Below are 19835 nucleotides of genomic sequence, written 5' to 3'. Positions count from 1 at the left end.
CTGATGATGACAGTTGGCAGCTCTCTTCTGGTTTCTTCGGACAGCTCAGTGTCAGTGAGTAGAGAGGCAGTGCTGGTTTTATAGTGACTTGTATTTCCATTCACTTACAATAGTGAGACATACATTTCTCCTGTAGATTAGTAGTATGATTCGTCCGGGTAGGATAACTTACTGTGTATTTTATATCCAATACAGCTTGGTTTTATAGTGACTTGTATTTCCATTCACTTACAAAAGTGAGACATACATTTCTCCAGTAGATTAGTAGTACGCTTCGTCCGGGTAGGATAATTTACTGTCTACTATTTTCTATCCAATACAGCTTGGTTTTATAGTGACTGACTTGACTTGCCATTTCGGGATCCTAATTTATTCGGATAACCTTCCTAATAAGTGTTATTGTAGATATTGAGAGATGCCTGTAGTCTACTAGAGCACTGTCGAGTCGGGAGTCTTGTCAGACCGAGACACTGAGAATGCAGAGCACAGTTCGTTTTCTAACAGAACAAAGACTGAATATACCAAAGCCACTGCATCACAGAGAATTGTGCCAAACCAGCCCTGATAACAGCGTTGATCACCTCTCCCACGAACATAACCTTTTATAAGGACTTTTTGCATTATGCACGGATCAAACAATGAAGTGAAATACTCGTCCGCCGAGCCAAAACGAGCTTCACCCGAGACAGTAAAGCTGCTCCGCTGCTTCACTGGTGTCATAACGCAGCAATGTTCCTGCCTCTGACTACCATCGTCCTCACAGAGCCCAGCCTCTCTTCTCCGGACCGGCAACACTACAGCTGCTCCTCGGAGTGAAGCCGCTTTTCGAGCGTCAAAATTGGAATTATTCTTTGGAGCTCTCTCACATATAATAGGCCTACATAGCACACAGAGGTATACAGTAAAACAGTCAAATAAAACATTTCTAAAATCCTCTATGATGTCCTTTCTTTTCTTTGTGTTCAGCTCCAGGTTGTTTCCACTGCACATCGCTGTTAGACACTGCGCTTCTTGTCTGTCTATAGGCTGTCTCGTCGTTGTTATTGACGAGCCTTAGGACGTTTTTAGTCTCACAATGGATTTTGAGGAGCCCCTTTTCTTATAGTGCTGTGATAATACAAACATACAGCCTCCTTAATATCTACACATATTATTTGAAAGACTGAAGACGGAGCGTTCTGCATGAAAGGTGTACTTTATTATTGTCAGTGACATGGCACACAACCATTGGTTGATGCAATGTGGCGTGTCAATTGTAGGCGGCCTCGTACAAATTCAGTGGGCTGGGCTGCAGAGGAAGTCAGCATTTCTTCCGAATCTCTCTCCCCAAGTTCTCAATGGGAGCAGAGACTATCGCACAGTGCCAGTAGAGAGACACTGATGAAGTGTCAGTCATGCTGGTGGCTGGCAGCGACGGCAGAGCAGAGCGTGACATGCCAGTGTTTTTTCCTGAGGGGATGTGTGTTTTCTTGGTCTTGGATCCACGGAGTGATAGCAGAATGTTCCATTTATTCTATGGTTCTTTCCTTCCCTTCTTATTTCTGCCACCATGGCATGATCCAGAGCAGGGCGGTGTAACTGGGTGATTCAACATCACTGTTATAGTGATAGGAAGAGACACGGAGGATTTTGCAACAAGTGCAAGTAGGAAAACCGTAAAGGTTATTTTCCCCTTCATAATCAACGCAGTTCTCTCTGGCAGTGTTCAAGCCTTAGCAGCAGTCAATCTGAGTGTTTCTGACTTCTGGCTGATTTGTTCTTCTTCTTCTGATGATGACAGTTGGCAGCTCTCTTCTGGTTTCTTCGGACAGCTCAGTGTCAGTGAGTAGAGAGGCAGTGCTGGTTTTATAGTGACTTGTATTTCCATTCACTTACAAAAGTGAGACATACATTTCTCCTGTAGATTAGTAGTATGCTTCGTCCGGGTAGGATAACTTACTGTGTATTTTATATCCAATACAGCTTGGTTTTATAGTGACTTGTATTTCCATTCACTTACAAAAGTGAGACATACATTTCTCCAGTAGATTAGTAGTACGCTTCGTCCGGGTAGGATAATTTACTGTCTACTATTTTCTATCCAATACAGCTTGGTTTTATAGTGACTGACTTGACTTGCCATTTCGGGATCCTAATTTATTCGGATAACCTTCCTAATAAGTGTTATTGTAGATATTGAGAGATGCCTGTAGTCTACTAGAGCACTGTCGAGTCGGGAGTCTTGTCAGACCGAGACACTGAGAATGCAGATCACAGTCCGTTTTCTAACAGAACAAAGACTGAATATACCAAAGCCACTGCATCACAGAGAATTGTGCCTAACCAGCCCTGATAACAGCGTTGATCACCTCTCCCACGAACATAACCTTTTATAAGGACTTTTTGCATTATGCACGGATCAAACAATGAAGTGAAATACTCGTCCGCCGAGCCAAAACGAGCTTCACCCGAGACAGTAAAGCTGCTCCGCTGCTTCACTGGTGTCATAACGCAGCCTTGTTCCTGCCTCTGACTACCATCGTCCTCACAGAGCCCAGCCTCTCTTCTCCGGACCGGCAACACTACAGCTGCTCCTCGGAGTGAAGCCGCTTTTCGAGCGTCAAAATTGGAATTATTCTTTGGAGCTCTCTCACATATAATAGGCTTACATAGCACACCGAGGTATACAGTAAAACAGTCAAATAAAACATTTCTAAAATCCTCTATGATGTCCTTTCTTTTCTTTGTGTTCAGCTCCAGGTTGTTTCCACTGCACATCGCTGTTAGACACTGCGCTTCTTGTCTGTCTATAGGCTGTCTCGTCGTTGTTATTGACGAGTCTTAGGACGTTTTTAGTCTCACAATGGATTTTGAGGAGCCCCTTTTATTATAGTGCTGTGATAATACAAACATACAGCCTCCTGAATATCTACACATATTATTTGAAAGACTGAAGACGGAGCGTTCTGCATGAAATGTGTACTTTATTATTGTCAATGACATGGCACACAACCATTGGTTGATGCAATGTGGCGTGTCAATTGTAGGCGGCCTCGTACAAATTCAGTGGGCTGGGCTGCAGAGGAAGTCAGCATTTCTTCCGAATCTCTCTCCCCAAGTTCTCAATGGGAGCAGAGACTATCGCACAGTGCCAGTAGAGAGACACCGATGAAGTGTCAGTCATGCTGGTGGCTGGCAGCGACGGCAGAGCAGAGCGTGACATGCCAGTGTTTTTTCCTGAGGGGATGTGTGTTTTCTTGGTCTTGGATCCACGGAGTGATAGCAGAACGTTCCATTTATTCTATGGTTCTTTCCTTCCCTTCTTATTTCTGCCACCATGGCATGATCCAGAGCAGGGCGGTGTAACTGGGTGATTCAACATCACTGTTATGGTGATAGGAAGAGACACGGAGGATTTTGCAACAAGTGCAAGTAGGAAAACCGTAAAGGTTATTTTCCCCTTCATAATCAACGCAGTTCTCTCTGGCAGTGTTCAAGCCTTAGCAGCAGTCAATCTGAGTGTTTCTGACTTCTGGCTGATTTGTTCTTCTTCTGATGATGACAGTTGGCAGCTCTCTTCTGGTTTCTTCGGACAGCTCAGTGTCAGTGAGTAGAGAGGCAGTGCTGGTTTTATAGTGACTTGTATTTCCATTCACTTACAATAGTGAGACATACATTTCTCCTGTAGATTAGTAGTATGATTCGTCCGGGTAGGATAACTTACTGTGTATTTTATATCCAATACAGCTTGGTTTTATAGTGACTTGTATTTCCATTCACTTACAAAAGTGAGACATACATTTCTCCAGTAGATTAGTAGTACGCTTCGTCCGGGTAGGATAATTTACTGTCTACTATTTTCTATCCAATACAGCTTGGTTTTATAGTGACTGACTTGACTTGCCATTTCGGGATCCTAATTTATTCGGATAACCTTCCTAATAAGTGTTATTGTAGATATTGAGAGATGCCTGTAGTCTACTAGAGCACTGTCGAGTCGGGAGTCTTGTCAGACCGAGACACTGAGAATGCAGAGCACAGTTCGTTTTCTAACAGAACAAAGACTGAATATACCAAAGCCACTGCATCACAGAGAATTGTGCCAAACCAGCCCTGATAACAGCGTTGATCACCTCTCCCACGAACATAACCTTTTATAAGGACTTTTTGCATTATGCACGGATCAAACAATGAAGTGAAATACTCGTCCGCCGAGCCAAAACGAGCTTCACCCGAGACAGTAAAGCTGCTCCGCTGCTTCACTGGTGTCATAACGCAGCAATGTTCCTGCCTCTGACTACCATCGTCCTCACAGAGCCCAGCCTCTCTTCTCCGGACCGGCAACACTACAGCTGCTCCTCGGAGTGAAGCCGCTTTTCGAGCGTCAAAATTGGAATTATTCTTTGGAGCTCTCTCACATATAATAGGCCTACATAGCACACAGAGGTATACAGTAAAACAGTCAAATAAAACATTTCTAAAATCCTCTATGATGTCCTTTCTTTTCTTTGTGTTCAGCTCCAGGTTGTTTCCACTGCACATCGCTGTTAGACACTGCGCTTCTTGTCTGTCTATAGGCTGTCTCGTCGTTGTTATTGACGAGCCTTAGGACGTTTTTAGTCTCACAATGGATTTTGAGGAGCCCCTTTTCTTATAGTGCTGTGATAATACAAACATACAGCCTCCTTAATATCTACACATATTATTTGAAAGACTGAAGACGGAGCGTTCTGCATGAAAGGTGTACTTTATTATTGTCAGTGACATGGCACACAACCATTGGTTGATGCAATGTGGCGTGTCAATTGTAGGCGGCCTCGTACAAATTCAGTGGGCTGGGCTGCAGAGGAAGTCAGCATTTCTTCCGAATCTCTCTCCCCAAGTTCTCAATGGGAGCAGAGACTATCGCACAGTGCCAGTAGAGAGACACTGATGAAGTGTCAGTCATGCTGGTGGCTGGCAGCGACGGCAGAGCAGAGCGTGACATGCCAGTGTTTTTTCCTGAGGGGATGTGTGTTTTCTTGGTCTTGGATCCACGGAGTAATAGCAGAATGTTCCATTTATTCTATGGTTCTTTCCTTCCCTTCTTATTTCTGCCACCATGGCATGATCCAGAGCAGGGCGGTGTAACTGGGTGATTCAACATCACTGTTATAGTGATAGGAAGAGACACGGAGGATTTTGCAACAAGTGCAAGTAGGAAAACCGTAAAGGTTATTTTCCCCTTCATAATCAACGCAGTTCTCTCTGGCAGTGTTCAAGCCTTAGCAGCAGTCAATCTGAGTGTTTCTGACTTCTGGCTGATTTGTTCTTCTTCTTCTGATGATGACAGTTGGCAGCTCTCTTCTGGTTTCTTCGGACAGCTCAGTGTCAGTGAGTAGAGAGGCAGTGCTGGTTTTATAGTGACTTGTATTTCCATTCACTTACAAAAGTGAGACATACATTTCTCCTGTAGATTAGTAGTATGCTTCGTCCGGGTAGGATAACTTACTGTGTATTTTATATCCAATACAGCTTGGTTTTATAGTGACTTGTATTTCCATTCACTTACAAAAGTGAGACATACATTTCTCCAGTAGATTAGTAGTACGCTTCGTCCGGGTAGGATAATTTACTGTCTACTATTTTCTATCCAATACAGCTTGGTTTTATAGTGACTGACTTGACTTGCCATTTCGGGATCCTAATTTATTCGGATAACCTTCCTAATAAGTGTTATTGTAGATATTGAGAGATGCCTGTAGTCTACTAGAGCACTGTCGAGTCGGGAGTCTTGTCAGACCGAGACACTGAGAATGCAGATCACAGTCCGTTTTCTAACAGAACAAAGACTGAATATACCAAAGCCACTGCATCACAGAGAATTGTGCCTAACCAGCCCTGATAACAGCGTTGATCACCTCTCCCACGAACATAACCTTTTATAAGGACTTTTTGCATTATGCACGGATCAAACAATGAAGTGAAATACTCGTCCGCCGAGCCAAAACGAGCTTCACCCGAGACAGTAAAGCTGCTCCGCTGCTTCACTGGTGTCATAACGCAGCCTTGTTCCTGCCTCTGACTACCATCGTCCTCACAGAGCCCAGCCTCTCTTCTCCGGACCGGCAACACTACAGCTGCTCCTCGGAGTGAAGCCGCTTTTCGAGCGTCAAAATTGGAATTATTCTTTGGAGCTCTCTCACATATAATAGGCCTACATAGCACACAGAGGTATACAGTAAAACAGACAAATAAAACATTTCTAAAATCCTCTATGATGTCCTTTCTTTTCTTTGTGTTCATCTCCAGGTTGTTTCCACTGCACATCGCTGTTAGACACTGCGCTTCTTGTCTGTCTATAGGCTGTCTCGTCGTTGTTATTGACGAGCCTTAGGACGTTTTTAGTCTCACAATGGATTTTGAGGAGCCCCTTTTCTTATAGTGCTGTGATAATACAAACATACAGCCTCCTGAATATCTAAACATATTATTTGAAAGACTGAAAACGGAGCGTTCTGCATGAAATATGTACTTTATTATTGTCAGTGACATGGCACACAACCATTGGTTGATGCAATGTGGCGTGTCAATTGTAGGCGGCCTCTTACAAATTCAGTGGGCTGGGCTGCAGAGGAAGTCAGCATTTCTTCCGAATCTCTCTCCCCACTCAGCTATGCAGGTGTGTAAGGGGTGAAGTTCTCAATGGGAGCAGAGACTATCGCACAGTGCCAGTAGAGAGACACCGATGAAGTGTCAGTCGTGCTGGTGGCTGGCAGCGACGGCAGAGCAGAGCGTGACATGCCAGTGTTTTTTCCTGAGGGGATGTGTGTTTTCTTGGTCTTGGATCCACGGAGTGATAGCAGAATGTTCCATTTATTCTATGGTTCTTTCCTTCCCTTCTTATTTCTGCCACCATGGCATGATCCAGAGCAGGGCGGTGTAACTGGGTGATTCAACATCACTGTTATGGTGATAGGAAGAGACACAGAGGATTTTGCAACAAGTGCAAGTAGGAAAACCGTAAAGGTTATTTTCCCCTTCATAATCAACGCAGTTCTCTCTGGCAGTGTTCAAGCCTTAGCAGCAGTCAATCTGAGTGTTTCTGACTTCTGGCTGATTTGTTCTTCTTCTGATGATGACAGTTGGCAGCTCTCTTCTGGTTTCTTCGGACAGCTCAGTGTCAGTGAGTAGAGAGGCAGTGCTGGTTTTATAGTGACTTGTATTTCCATTCACTTACAAAAGTGAGACATACATTTCTCCAGTAGATTAGTAGTATGCTTCGTCCGGGTAGGATAACTTAATGTCTACTATTTTCTATCCAATACAGCTTGGTTTTATAGTGACTGACTTGACTTGCCATTTCATATCCTAATTCATTCGGATAACCTTCCTAATAAGTGTTATTGTAGATATTGAGAGATGACTGTAGTCTACTAGAGCACTGTCGAGTCGGGAGTCTTGTCAGACCGAGACACTGAGAATGCAGAGCACAGTTCGTTTTCTAACAGAACAAAGACTGAATATACCAAAGCCACTGCATCACAGAGAATTGTGCCAAACCAGCCCTGATAACAGCGTTGATCACCTCTCCCACGAACATAACCTTTTATAAGGACTTTTTGCATTATGCACGGATCAAACAATGAAGTGGAATACTCGTCCGCCGAGCCAAAACGAGCTTCACCCGAGACAGTAGAGCTGCTCCGCTGCTTCACTGGTGTCATAACGCAGCCTTGTTCCTGCCTCTGACTACCATCGTCCTCACAGAGCCCAGCCTCTCTTCTCCGGACCGGCAACACTACAGCTGCTCCTCGGAGTGAAGCCGCTTTTCGAGCGTCAAAATTTGAATTATTCTTTGGAGCTCTCTCACATATAATAGGCCTACATAGCACACCGAGGTATACAGTAAAACAGTCAAATAAAACATTTCTAAAATCCTCTATGATGTCCTTTCTTTTCTTTGTGTTCAGCTCCAGGTTGTTTCCACTGCACATCGCTGTTAGACACTGCGCTTCTTGTCTGTCTATAGGCTGTCTCGTCGTTGTTATTGACGAGCCTTAGGACGTTTTTAGTCTCACAATGGATTTTGAGGAGCCCCTTTTCTTATAGTGCTGTGATAATACAAACATACAGCCTCCTTAATATCTACACATATTATTTGAAAGACTGAAGACGGAGCGTTCTGCATGAAAGGTGTACTTTATTATTGTCAGTGACATGGCACACAACCATTGGTTGATGCAATGTGGCGTGTCAATTGTAGGCGGCCTCGTACAAATTCAGTGGGCTGGGCTGCAGAGGAAGTCAGCATTTCTTCCGAATCTCTCTCCCCAAGTTCTCAATGGGAGCAGAGACTATCGCACAGTGCCAGTAGAGAGACACCGATGAAGTGTCAGTCATGCTGGTGGCTGGCAGCGACGGCAGAGCAGAGCGTGACATGCCAGTGTTTTTTCCTGAGGGGATGTGTGTTTTCTTGGTCTTGGATCCACGGAGTGATAGCAGAATGTTCCATTTATTCTATGGTTCTTTCCTTCCCTTCTTATTTCTGCCACCATGGCATGATCCAGAGCAGGGCGGTGTAACTGGGTGATTCAACATCACTGTTATGGTGATAGGAAGAGACACAGAGGATTTTGCAACAAGTGCAAGTAGAAAAACCGTAAAGGTTATTTTCCGCTTCATAATCAACGCAGTTCTCTCTGGCAGTGTTCAAGCCTTAGCAGCAGTCAATCTGAGTGTTTCTGACTTCTGGCTGATTTGTTCTTCTTCTGATGATGACAGTTGGCAGCTCTCTTCTGGTTTCTTCGGACAGCTCAGTGTCAGTGAGTAGAGAGGCAGTGCTGGTTTTATAGTGACTTGTATTTCCATTCACTTACAAAAGTGAGACATACATTTCTCCAGTAGATTAGTAGTATGCTTCGTCCGGGTAGGATAATTTACTGTCTACTATTTTCTATCCAATACAGCTTGGTTTTATAGTGACTGACTTGACATGCCATTTCATATCCTAATTCACTTGGATAACCTTCCTAATAAGTGTTATTGTAGATATTGAGAGATGCCTGTAGTCTACTAGAGCACTGTCGAGTCGGGAGTCTTGTCAGACCGAGACACTGAGAATGCAGATCACAGTCCGTTTTCTAACAGAACAAAGACTGAATATACCAAAGCCACTGCATCACAGAGAATTGTGCCTAACCAGCCCTGATAACAGCGTTGATCACCTCTCCCACGAACATAACCTTTTATAAGGACTTTTTGCATTATGCACGGATCAAACAATGAAGTGAAATACTCGTCCGCCGAGCCAAAACGAGCTTCACCCGAGACAGTAAAGCTGCTCCGCTGCTTCACTGGTGTCATAACGCAGCCTTGTTCCTGCCTCTGACTACCATCGTCCTCACAGAGCCCAGCCTCTCTTCTCCGGACCGGCAACACTACAGCTGCTCCTCGGAGTGAAGCCGCTTTTCGAGCGTCAAAATTGGAATTATTCTTTGGAGCTCTCTCACATATAATAGGCCTACATAGCACACCGAGGTATACAGTAAAACAGACAAATAAAACATTTCTAAAATCCTCTATGATGTCCTTTCTTTTCTTTGTGTTCATCTCCAGGTTGTTTCCACTGCACATCGCTGTTAGACACTGCGCTTCTTGTCTGTCTATAGGCTGTCTCGTCGTTGTTATTGACGAGCCTTAGGACGTTTTTAGTCTCACAATGGATTTTGAGGAGCCCCTTTTCTTATAGTGCTGTGATAATACAAACATACAGCCTCCTGAATATCTAAACATATTATTTGAAAGACTGAAAACGGAGCGTTCTGCATGAAATATGTACTTTATTATTGTCAGTGACATGGCACACAACCATTGGTTGATGCAATGTGGCGTGTCAATTGTAGGCGGCCTCGTACAAATTCAGTGGGCTGGGCTGCAGTGGAAGTCAGCATTTCTTCCGAATCTCTCTCCCCAAGTTCTCAATGGGAGCAGAGACTATCGCACAGTGCCAGTAGAGAGACACCGATGAAGTGTCAGTCATGCTGGTGGCTGGCAGCGACGGCAGAGCAGAGCGTGACATGCCAGTGTTTTTTCCTGAGGGGATGTGTGTTTTCTTGGTCTTGGATCCACGGAGTGATAGCAGAATGTTCCATTTATTCTATGGTTCTTTCCTTCCCTTCTTATTTCTGCCACCATGGCATGATCCAGAGCAGGGCGGTGTAACTGGGTGATTCAACATCACTGTTATAGTGATAGGAGGAGACACGGAGGATTTTGCAACAAGTGCAAGTAGGAAAACAGTCATTACAGTTTTCCTTTTCATACCACACAAAAATGCACAAAAACGCACAAAATCTGCTGAAATTAATTATGTACATTTATGCGTGAATTGAATGTGAGGTTGGGCTGTGTCATCTGCATAGAGAAAACATTTTAAATAATAGCCTCTAATTTTCCCAATTAAATGAGAAATGCGCATGGTCATTTGTTGTATGGCTACATCGGGAATATGACCTCATCATGGCCAGAAAATATGAGGAATGTACTGTACAAGGATTATGATAATGAATTATGTTTATAAATGAAATATTGTCCACTCAAGAAATGTCACATGACAGTATTCAGGCTTAGCCTACACACGTCAATGGAAAAGGAGAACGGTCTGTTCTCACGTTAAACTGCGCTTTGGATCCGAGCGCATAAAGCAAAATAGTCTGCTTGAAATACTGTAGTTTATCTATGTACTACTGTGAAGTGGGTCCAATTAAATGAGAGAATGGACGAATAGTAGCCAGTCCTAACTTGTAGGTCTGTATGTTATTTTGCGAGTAGCCTTTGAAACCATCACACATTCAGAAAAGGTGAGGCATTTATTTTGCAATGATCTAGGACATTAAATAAATAACAGCAAAGATTATTCACTATTTTAGAATGTAAAGATACATCGATTTTCGCCATTCTCACTAACAGCAAATGATTTGCATCTTATTATATTTAGCTCGGTCTGTTCTTTAGTTCTGAATAAGAGTCTCGTCATATATTCCCCATCTGTATGTAACCGATGTGAAATGGCTAGTTAGTTAGCGGTGGTGCGCGCTAATTGTGTTTCAATCGGTGACGTCACTCGCTCTGAGACTTGAAGTAGGGTTGCGACTTTTGTGGCGCGATGGGTAACGATGCTTCGTAGGGTGTCAGTTGTTGATGTGTGCAAGGGTCCCTGGTTCGAGCCCAGGTCGGGGCGAAGAGAGGGACGGAACCTACACTGTTACATGTACAAGACTAAAACTAGTCTACTGTTGCAATGCAAGACCTCAACCACTAGAAACTGTGCATGCACATGGTCTAAAGGTTGGATTAGCAAATTCTCATGTCAAGTTCAGTTTTTATAAATTACAACATTTGCGTGAAAACGTGCACATGCATGTGTAGACAACGTTTACAAATTAGGCATCTGGTGTTAGAGCGAAATACTTGAAATAACTTTTCTATTTACTGCTGTGTAGTGGGTCCAACTAAACGAGAGATGGGACGAATGGTAAACTTGTAGGCCTATATTCTACGTCGTGAGTATGAAACCATCACAGAAAAGATGAGGGATTTATTATGAAACGATCATGGAAACGAAATAAATAAAAGCCTCGGAAATAGATCGCTATTTCTAATTATTTAAAAATGCAAAGAAACGAAATGGATGTTCTCTATTCTCACTAAGGGCAAATGATTGCATCTTGTTATTAACCTTTTTATTGTTATGAATAAACGTGTCCATCATATCCCTCATTTGCACAAAACACTAATCTACTTGCCTTGTTGAAATGCAATTCTTCAACCACTAGAAACGGTGCATATGCATGTTATAAAGTTAGCGGGAAGGTGAGTGTGTGTTCGTCAATGTGTCTGTCTGCGCCTGCGCTTGTGTGCGTGTGTCTGTCTTCACATATTTCTATATTTCTTAATTCCATTCTTCTACTTTTAGATTTGTGTGTATTGTTGTGTATTGTTAGATACAGCTGCACTGTTGGAGCTAGGAACACAAGCATTTCACTACACCCACAATAACATCTGCTAAATATGTGTATGTGACCAATAAAATTTGATTTGATTTAAATGGCCCCTGGGTGTGAGAATTCATAATTGAAAAATATATTGAGAAAGATTGGTAAACCAATACATAGTCAGGGCTGGGGTCAATTTCATTTAAATTCCAGTTATTCAGGAAGTAGACTGAAACTCTAATTCAAATTCTCCTCAATGCTTTTCAATTTAAACAATTTAGATTTGGAATTTGGTTGATTTTTTGAATTGACTGGAATTCAAATGGAAGTGGGGGCCACTTCCACACCATGTACATAGTCACTATGAAAATATAGACCTGAATTATATTTTTTAGTAAAAGTGAAATATTGTGTTTATTTTTCTGTAGTCTTTTAATCTCTGTGTCTCTGTATCTCTTTCTGTGAGTCTGTGTGTGCGTACATGCTCTTTTGTGTGTGTGTCCGTCTCTCTCTCTCTCTGTCTGTGTGTGTGAATTGTTGAGATAATTAATAAATAATGAGTTAATTTGTATCACATTGTTCTAGGTCAGTTTAGTCCGAACCTCTCCTCTGGGACCCTCAAGGAGCTGTACATTTTAGTTGCCCTTTAGAACAACTGATTCTGATTCTACTAATGAAGTCATCATCAAGCCTTTTGATTGGTAGAATCATGTGTGTAAGTGTTAGGGGGGCAACAATAAGTTTAGCTAGCTGGCTAAATCTGTCACATTTACAGAAATGTTGATTGATACGCAGTATCCCTGTCAAATACATTTTCGATGAATGGAATGTATTTATGTGTGTGTGTTTCTGTGAATGTGTGTCGGTCTGTGTGTGTGTCTACCTGTGAATGAGAGTCAGTCTGTTTGTGTGTCTGTCTGTGAATTTGTGTTGGTCAGTGTGTGTGTGTGTGTGTGTGTCTATCTGTGAATGTGTGTCGGTCTGTGTGTGTGTGTGTGTCTGTCTATCTGTGAATGTGTGTTGGTCTGTGTGTGCGTGTGTGTCTATCTGTGAATGTATGTCGGTCTGTGTGTGCGTGTGTGTCTATCTGTGAATGTGTGTCGGTCTGTGTGTGGTAATGTGTTTTTGATAAGTGTGATTAGTTCACTGTAACTTCACATTATAAATAGTATATTTTTTCATATGCTATATATTATAATACATATTTTTTGGGTTTGCAGAATCATTGTATATCGTTGGTTACCCAACCTATCATGTTACCATAACAACACAGATATGACCGTCTAGCGTCCTTCTGCCAAACCTGGTTGTTGTCACACTGCCCTCTGCTGGTAGCACTGCAAAACATTACTCAATCAAATCCTGAAATAAAATCTAAATTCACTTTTACCAGAAATTCATATTATATGGGCTGAATACTTACACAAAGTGTATGGAGACTTTACATAACATAAATATGAATATATAATATAAACTTAAACGTGTTGAACCCGCCTACCGTGTTGAAACAGGAAGTGCATTTATAAGGAAGTAGAGGAAGAACTGGACACCATCGGTCGAAGAAAAATGTTTCTGAGGTTTGTAGCTTTCTTTTACAATGTTATGTAGAAACGTGTTTTGGAGAAGTTAGGCCATCGCAGAGAAAGGTGATTTAGGGGGTAAGACATCGGCAGAATTCTTATATTATAACATGACTGATTTCAACTTTCAATAATGATCATTTTAGGCTTCCTTACATTGATGCTGATTCATAGTGATCAGCCTAGTCAATATGTATCAATGTTATATTATAGGCTACAGGGCTATGAGGTAGGGTATTGGGTTATATTATAGTCTACATGGTTATGAGGTAGGGTATGGGGTTATATTATAGGCTACAGGGCTATGAGGTAGGGTATTGGGTTATATTATAGTCTACATGGTTATGAGGTAGGGTATGGGGTTATATTATAGTCTACAGGGCTATGAGGTAGGGCATGGGGTTATATTATAGGCTACAGGGTTATGAGGTAGGGTATGGGGTTATATTATAGTCTACAGGGCTATGAGGTAGGGTATGGGGTTATATTATAGTCTACAGGGCTATGAGGTAGGGTATGGGGTTATATTATATTCTACAGGGCTATGAGGTAGGCTATGGGGTTATATTATAGTCTACAGGGCTATGAGGTAGGGTATGGGGTTATATTATATTCTACAGGGCTATGAGGTAGGGTATGGGGTTATATTATAGTCTACAGGGCTATGAGGTAGGGTATGGGGTTATATTATAGGCTACAGGGTAATGAGGTAGGATATGGGGTTATATTATAGTCTACAGGGCTATGAGGTAGGGTATGGGGTTATATTATAGTCTACAGGGTTATGAGGTAGGGTATGGGGTTATATTATAGGCTACAGGGCTATGAGGTAGGGTATGGGGTTATATTATAGGCTACAGGGTTATGAGGTAGGGTATGGGGTTATATTATAGTCTACAGGGCTGTGAGGTAGGGTATGGGGTTATATTATAGGCTACAGGGTTATGAGGTAGGGTATGGGGTTATATTATAGTCTACAGGGCTGTGAGGTAGGGTATGGGGTTATATTATAGTCTACAGGGTTATGAGGTAGGGTATGGGGTTATATTATAGTCTACAGGGTTATGAGGTAGGGTATGGGGTTATATTATAGTCTACAGGGCTATGAGGTAGGGTATGGGGTTATATTATAGTCTACAGGGCTATGAGGTAGGGTATGGGGTTATATTATAGTCTACAGGGCTATGAGGTAGGGTATGGGGTTATATTATAGTCTACAGGGCTATGAGGTAGGGTATGGGGTTATATTATAGTCTACAGGGCTATGAGGTAGGGTTTGGGGCTATGAGGTAGGCTATGGGGCTGTGAGGTAGGGTATGGGGTTATATTATAGTCTACAGGGCTATGAGGTAGGGTATGGGGTTATATTATAGTCTACAGGGTTATGAGGTAGGGTATGGGGTTATATTATAGTCTACAGGGCTATGAGGTAGGGTATGGGGTTATATTATAGTCTACAGGGTTATGAGGTAGGGTATGGGGTTATATTATAGTCTACAGGGCTATGAGGTAGGGTATGGGGTTATATTATAGTCTACAGGGCTATGAGGTAGGGTATGGGGTTATATTATAGGCTACAGGGTAATGAGGTAGGGTATGGGGTTATATTATAGTCTACAGGGTTATGAAGTAGGGTAGGGGGTTATATTATAGTCTACAGGGCTATGAGGTAGGGTATGGGGTTATATTATAGTCTACAGGGCTATGAGGTAGGGTATGGGGTTATATTATAGGCTACAGGGCTGTGAGGTAGGGTATGGGGTTATATTATAGTCTACAGGGCTATGAGGTAGGGCATGGGGTTATATTATAGTCTACAGGGTAATGAGGTAGGGTATGGGGTTATATTATAGTCTACAGGGCTGTGAGGTAGGGTATGGGGTTATATTATAGTCTACAGGGTTATGAGGTAGGGTATGGGGTTATATTATAGTCTACAGGGTAATGAGGTAGGGTATGGGGTTATATTATAGTCTACAGGGTTATGAGGTAGGGTATGGGGTTATATTATAGTCTACAGGGTAATGAGGTAGGGTATGGGGTTATATTATAGTCTACAGGGTTATGAGGTAGGGTATGGGGTTATATTATAGTCTACAGGGCTATGAGGTAGGGTATGGGGTTATATTATAGTCTACAGGGCTGTGAGGTAGGGTATTGGGTTATATTATAGGCTACAGGGCTGTGAGGTAGGGTATGGGGTTATATTATAGTCTACAGGGTTATGAGGTAGGGTATGGGGTTATATTATAGTCTACAGGGTTATGAGGTAGGGTATGGGGTTATATTATAGTCTACATGGTTATGAGGTAGGGTATGGGGTTATATTATAGTCTACAGGGCTATGAGGTAGGGCATGGGGTTATATTATAGGCTACAGGGTTATGAGGTAGGGTATGGGGTTATATTATAGTCTACTGGGCTATGAGGTAGGGTATGGGGTTATATTATATTCTACAGGGCTATGAGGTAGGGTATGGGGTTATATTATAGTCTACAGGGCTATGAGGTAGGGTATGGGGTTATATTATATTCTACAGGGCTATGAGGTAGGGTATGGGGTTATATTATAGTCTACAGGGCTATGAGGTAGGGTATGGGGTTATATTATAGGCTACAGGGTAATGAGGTAGGATATGGGGTTATATTATAGTCTACAGGGCTATGAGGTAGGGTATGGGGTTATATTATAGTCTACAGGGTTATGAGGTAGGGTATGGGGTTATATTATAGGCTACAGGGCTATGAGGTAGGGTATGGGGTTATATTATAGGCTACAGGGTTATGAGGTAGGGTATGGGGTTATATTATAGTCTACAGGGCTGTGAGGTAGGGTATGGGGTTATATTATAGGCTACAGGGTTATGAGGTAGGGTATGGGGTTATATTATAGTCTACAGGGCTGTGAGGTAGGGTATGGGGTTATATTATAGTCTACAGGGTTGTGAGGTAGGGTATGGGGTTATATTATAGTCTACAGGGTTATGAGGTAGGGTATGGGGTTATATTATAGTCTACAGGGCTATGAGGTAGGGTATGGGGTTATATTATAGTCTACAGGGCTATGAGGTAGGGTATGGGGTTATATTATAGTCTACAGGGCTATGAGGTAGGGTATGGGGTTATATTATAGTCTACAGGGCTATGAGGTAGGGTATGGGGTTATATTTTAGTCTACAGGGCTATGAGGTAGGGTTTGGGGCTATGAGGTAGGCTATGGGGCTGTGAGGTAGGGTATGGGGTTATATTATAGTCTACAGGGCTATGAGGTAGGGTATGGGGTTATATTATAGTCTACAGGGTTATGAGGTAGGGTATGGGGTTATATTATAGTCTACAGGGCTATGAGGTAGGGTATGGGGTTATATTATAGTCTACAGTGTTATGAGGTAGGGTATGGGGTTATATTATAGTCTACAGGGCTATGAGGTAGGGTATGGGGTTATATTATAGTCTACAGGGCTATGAGGTAGGGTAGGGGGTTATATTATAGTCTACAGGGCTATGAGGTAGGGTATGGGGTTATATTATAGTCTACAGGGCTGTGAGGTAGGGTATGGGGTTATATTATAGGCTACAGGGCTGTGAGGTAGGGTATGGGGTTATATTATAGTCTACAGGGTTATGAGGTAGGGTATGGGGTTATATTATAGTCTACAGGGCTATGAGGTAGGGCATGGGGTTATATTATAGTCTACAGGGTAATGAGGTAGGGTATGGGGTTATATTATAGTCTACAGGGCTGTGAGGTAGGGTATGGGGTTATATTATAGTCTACAGGGTTATGAGGTAGGGTATGGGGTTATATTATAGTCTACAGGGTAATGAGGTAGGGTATGGGGTTATATTATAGTCTACAGGGTTATGAGGTAGGGTATGTGGTTATATTATAGTCTACAGGGTTATGAGGTAGGGCATGGGGTTATATTATATTCTACAGGGCTATGAGGTTGGGCATGGGGTTATATTATAGTCTACAGGGCTATGAGGTAGGGTATGGGGTTATATTATAGTCTACAGGGCTATGAGGTAGGGTATGGGGTTATATTATAGGCTAAAGGGTAATGAGGTAGGGTATGGGGTTATATTATAGTCTACAGGGTTATGAGGTAGGGTATGGGGTTATATTATAGTCTACAGGGCTATGAGGTAGGGTATGGGGTTATATTATAGTCTACAGGGCTATGAGGTAGGGTATGGGGTTATATTATAGTCTACAGGGCTGTGAGGTAGGGTATTGGGTTATATTATAGGCTACAGGGCTGTGAGGTAGGGTATGGGGTTATATTATAGTCTACAGGGTTATGAGGTAGGGTATGGGGTTATATTATAGTCTACAGGGCTATGAGGTAGGGTATGGGGTTATATTATAGTCTACAAGGTAATGAGGTAGGGTATGGGGTTATATTATAGTCTACAGGGCTGTGAGGTAGGGTATGGGGTTATATTATAGTCTACAGGGTTATGAGGTAGGGTATGGGGTTATATTATAGTCTACAGGGCTATGAGGTAGGGTATGGGGTTATATTATAGTCTACAGGGCTATGAGGTAGGGTATGGGGTTATATTATAGTCTACAGGGCTATGAGGTAGGGTATTGGGTTATATTATAAGCTAAAGGGTAATGAGGTAGGGTATGGGGTTATATTATAGTCTACAGGGTTATGAGGTAGGGTATGGGGTTATATTATAGCCTACAGGGCTATGAGGTAGGGTATGGGGTTATATTATAGTCTACAGGGCTATGAGGTAGGGTATGGGGTTATATTATAGTCTACAGGGCTGTGAGGTAGGGTATTGGGTTATATTATAGGCTACAGGGCTGTGAGGTAGGGTATGGGGTTATATTATAGTCTACAGGGTTATGAGGTAGGGTATGGGGTTATATTATAGTCTACAGGGTTATGAGGTAGGGTATGGGGTTATATTATAGTCTACATGGTTATGAGGTAGGGTATGGGGTTATATTATAGTCTACAGGGCTATGAGGTAGGGCATGGGGTTATATTATAGGCTACAGGGTTATGAGGTAGGGTATGGGGTTATATTATAGTCTACTGGGCTATGAGGTAGGGTATGGGGTTATATTATAGTCTACAGGGCTATGAGGTAGGGTATGGGGTTATATTATATTCTACAGGGCTATGAGGTAGGGTATGGGGTTATATTATAGTCTACCGGGCTATGAGGTAGGGTATGGGGTTATATTATATTCTACAGGGCTATGAGGTAGGGTATGGGGTTATATTATAGTCTACAGGGCTATGAGGTAGGGTATGGGGTTATATTATAGGCTACAGGGTAATGAGGTAGGATATGGGGTTATATTATAGTCTACAGGGCTATGAGGTAGGGTATGGGGTTATATTATAGTCTACAGGGTTATGAGGTAGGGTATGGGGTTATATTATAGGCTACAGGGCTATGAGGTAGGGTATGGGGTTATATTATAGGCTACAGGGTTATGAGGTAGGGTATGGGGTTATATTATAGTCTACAGGGCTGTGAGGTAGGGTATGGGGTTATATTATAGGCTACAGGGTTATGAGGTAGGGTATGGGGTTATATTATAGTCTACAGGGCTGTGAGGTAGGGTATGGGGTTATATTATAGTCTACAGGGTTGTGAGGTAGGGTATGGGGTTATATTATAGTCTACAGGGTTATGAGGTAGGGTATGGGGTTATATTATAGTCTACAGGGCTATGAGGTAGGGTATGGGGTTATATTATAGTCTACAGGGCTATGAGGTAGGGTATGGGGTTATATTATAGTCTACAGGGCTATGAGGTAGGGTATGGGGTTATATTATAGTCTACAGGGCTATGAGGTAGGGTATGGGGTTATATTTTAGTCTACAGGGCTATGAGGTAGGGTTTGGGGCTATGAGGTAGGCTATGGGGCTGTGAGGTAGGGTATGGGGTTATATTATAGTCTACAGGGCTATGAGGTAGGGTATGGGGTTATATTATAGTCTACAGGGTTATGAGGTAGGGTATGGGGTTATATTATAGTCTACAGGGCTATGAGGTAGGGTATGGGGTTATATTATAGGCTACAGGGCTGTGAGGTAGGGTATGGGGTTATATTATAGTCTACAGGGTCTATGAGGTAGGGTAGTGGGGTTATATTATAGTCTACAGGGCTATGAGGTAGAGCATGCGGTTATATTATAGTCTACAGGGTAATGAGGTAGGGTATGGGGTTATATTATAGTCTACAGGGCTGTGAGGTAGGGTATGGGGTTATATTATAGTCTACAGGGTTATGAGGTAGGGTATGGGGTTATATTATAGTCTACA

At 42.5% G+C, this 19835-nt stretch overlaps 1 protein-coding gene across 3 annotated transcripts in view; it reads left to right on the top strand.

The window, feature by feature from the left end:
• The first annotated feature begins 13445 nt into the window (after nucleotides 1-13445).
• The window catches only part of LOC123724017 (uncharacterized), a 35413-nt gene continuing 29023 nt past the window's right edge, over nucleotides 13446-19835 (top strand). For 2 of the 3 annotated variants that reach the window (XM_082973964.1, XM_082973962.1), the window contains exon 1: nucleotides 13446-13531. Coding sequence is in view for 1 of the 3 variants with exons in the window: in XM_082973965.1 (XP_082830091.1) it covers nucleotides 13521-13531 (11 nt within the window). In the remaining 2 variants the exon portion in view is untranslated. The remainder of the gene's footprint in view (nucleotides 13532-19835) is intronic. The other variant, XM_082973965.1, reaches the window with a different exon arrangement.

Source organism: Salmo salar, chromosome 04 (assembly GCF_965601325.2).
Source record: "Salmo salar chromosome 04, fSalSal1, whole genome shotgun sequence".
NCBI lineage: Eukaryota > Metazoa > Chordata > Actinopteri > Salmoniformes > Salmonidae > Salmo > Salmo salar.
This window is presented reverse-complemented; position numbering and strand designations above follow the sequence as displayed.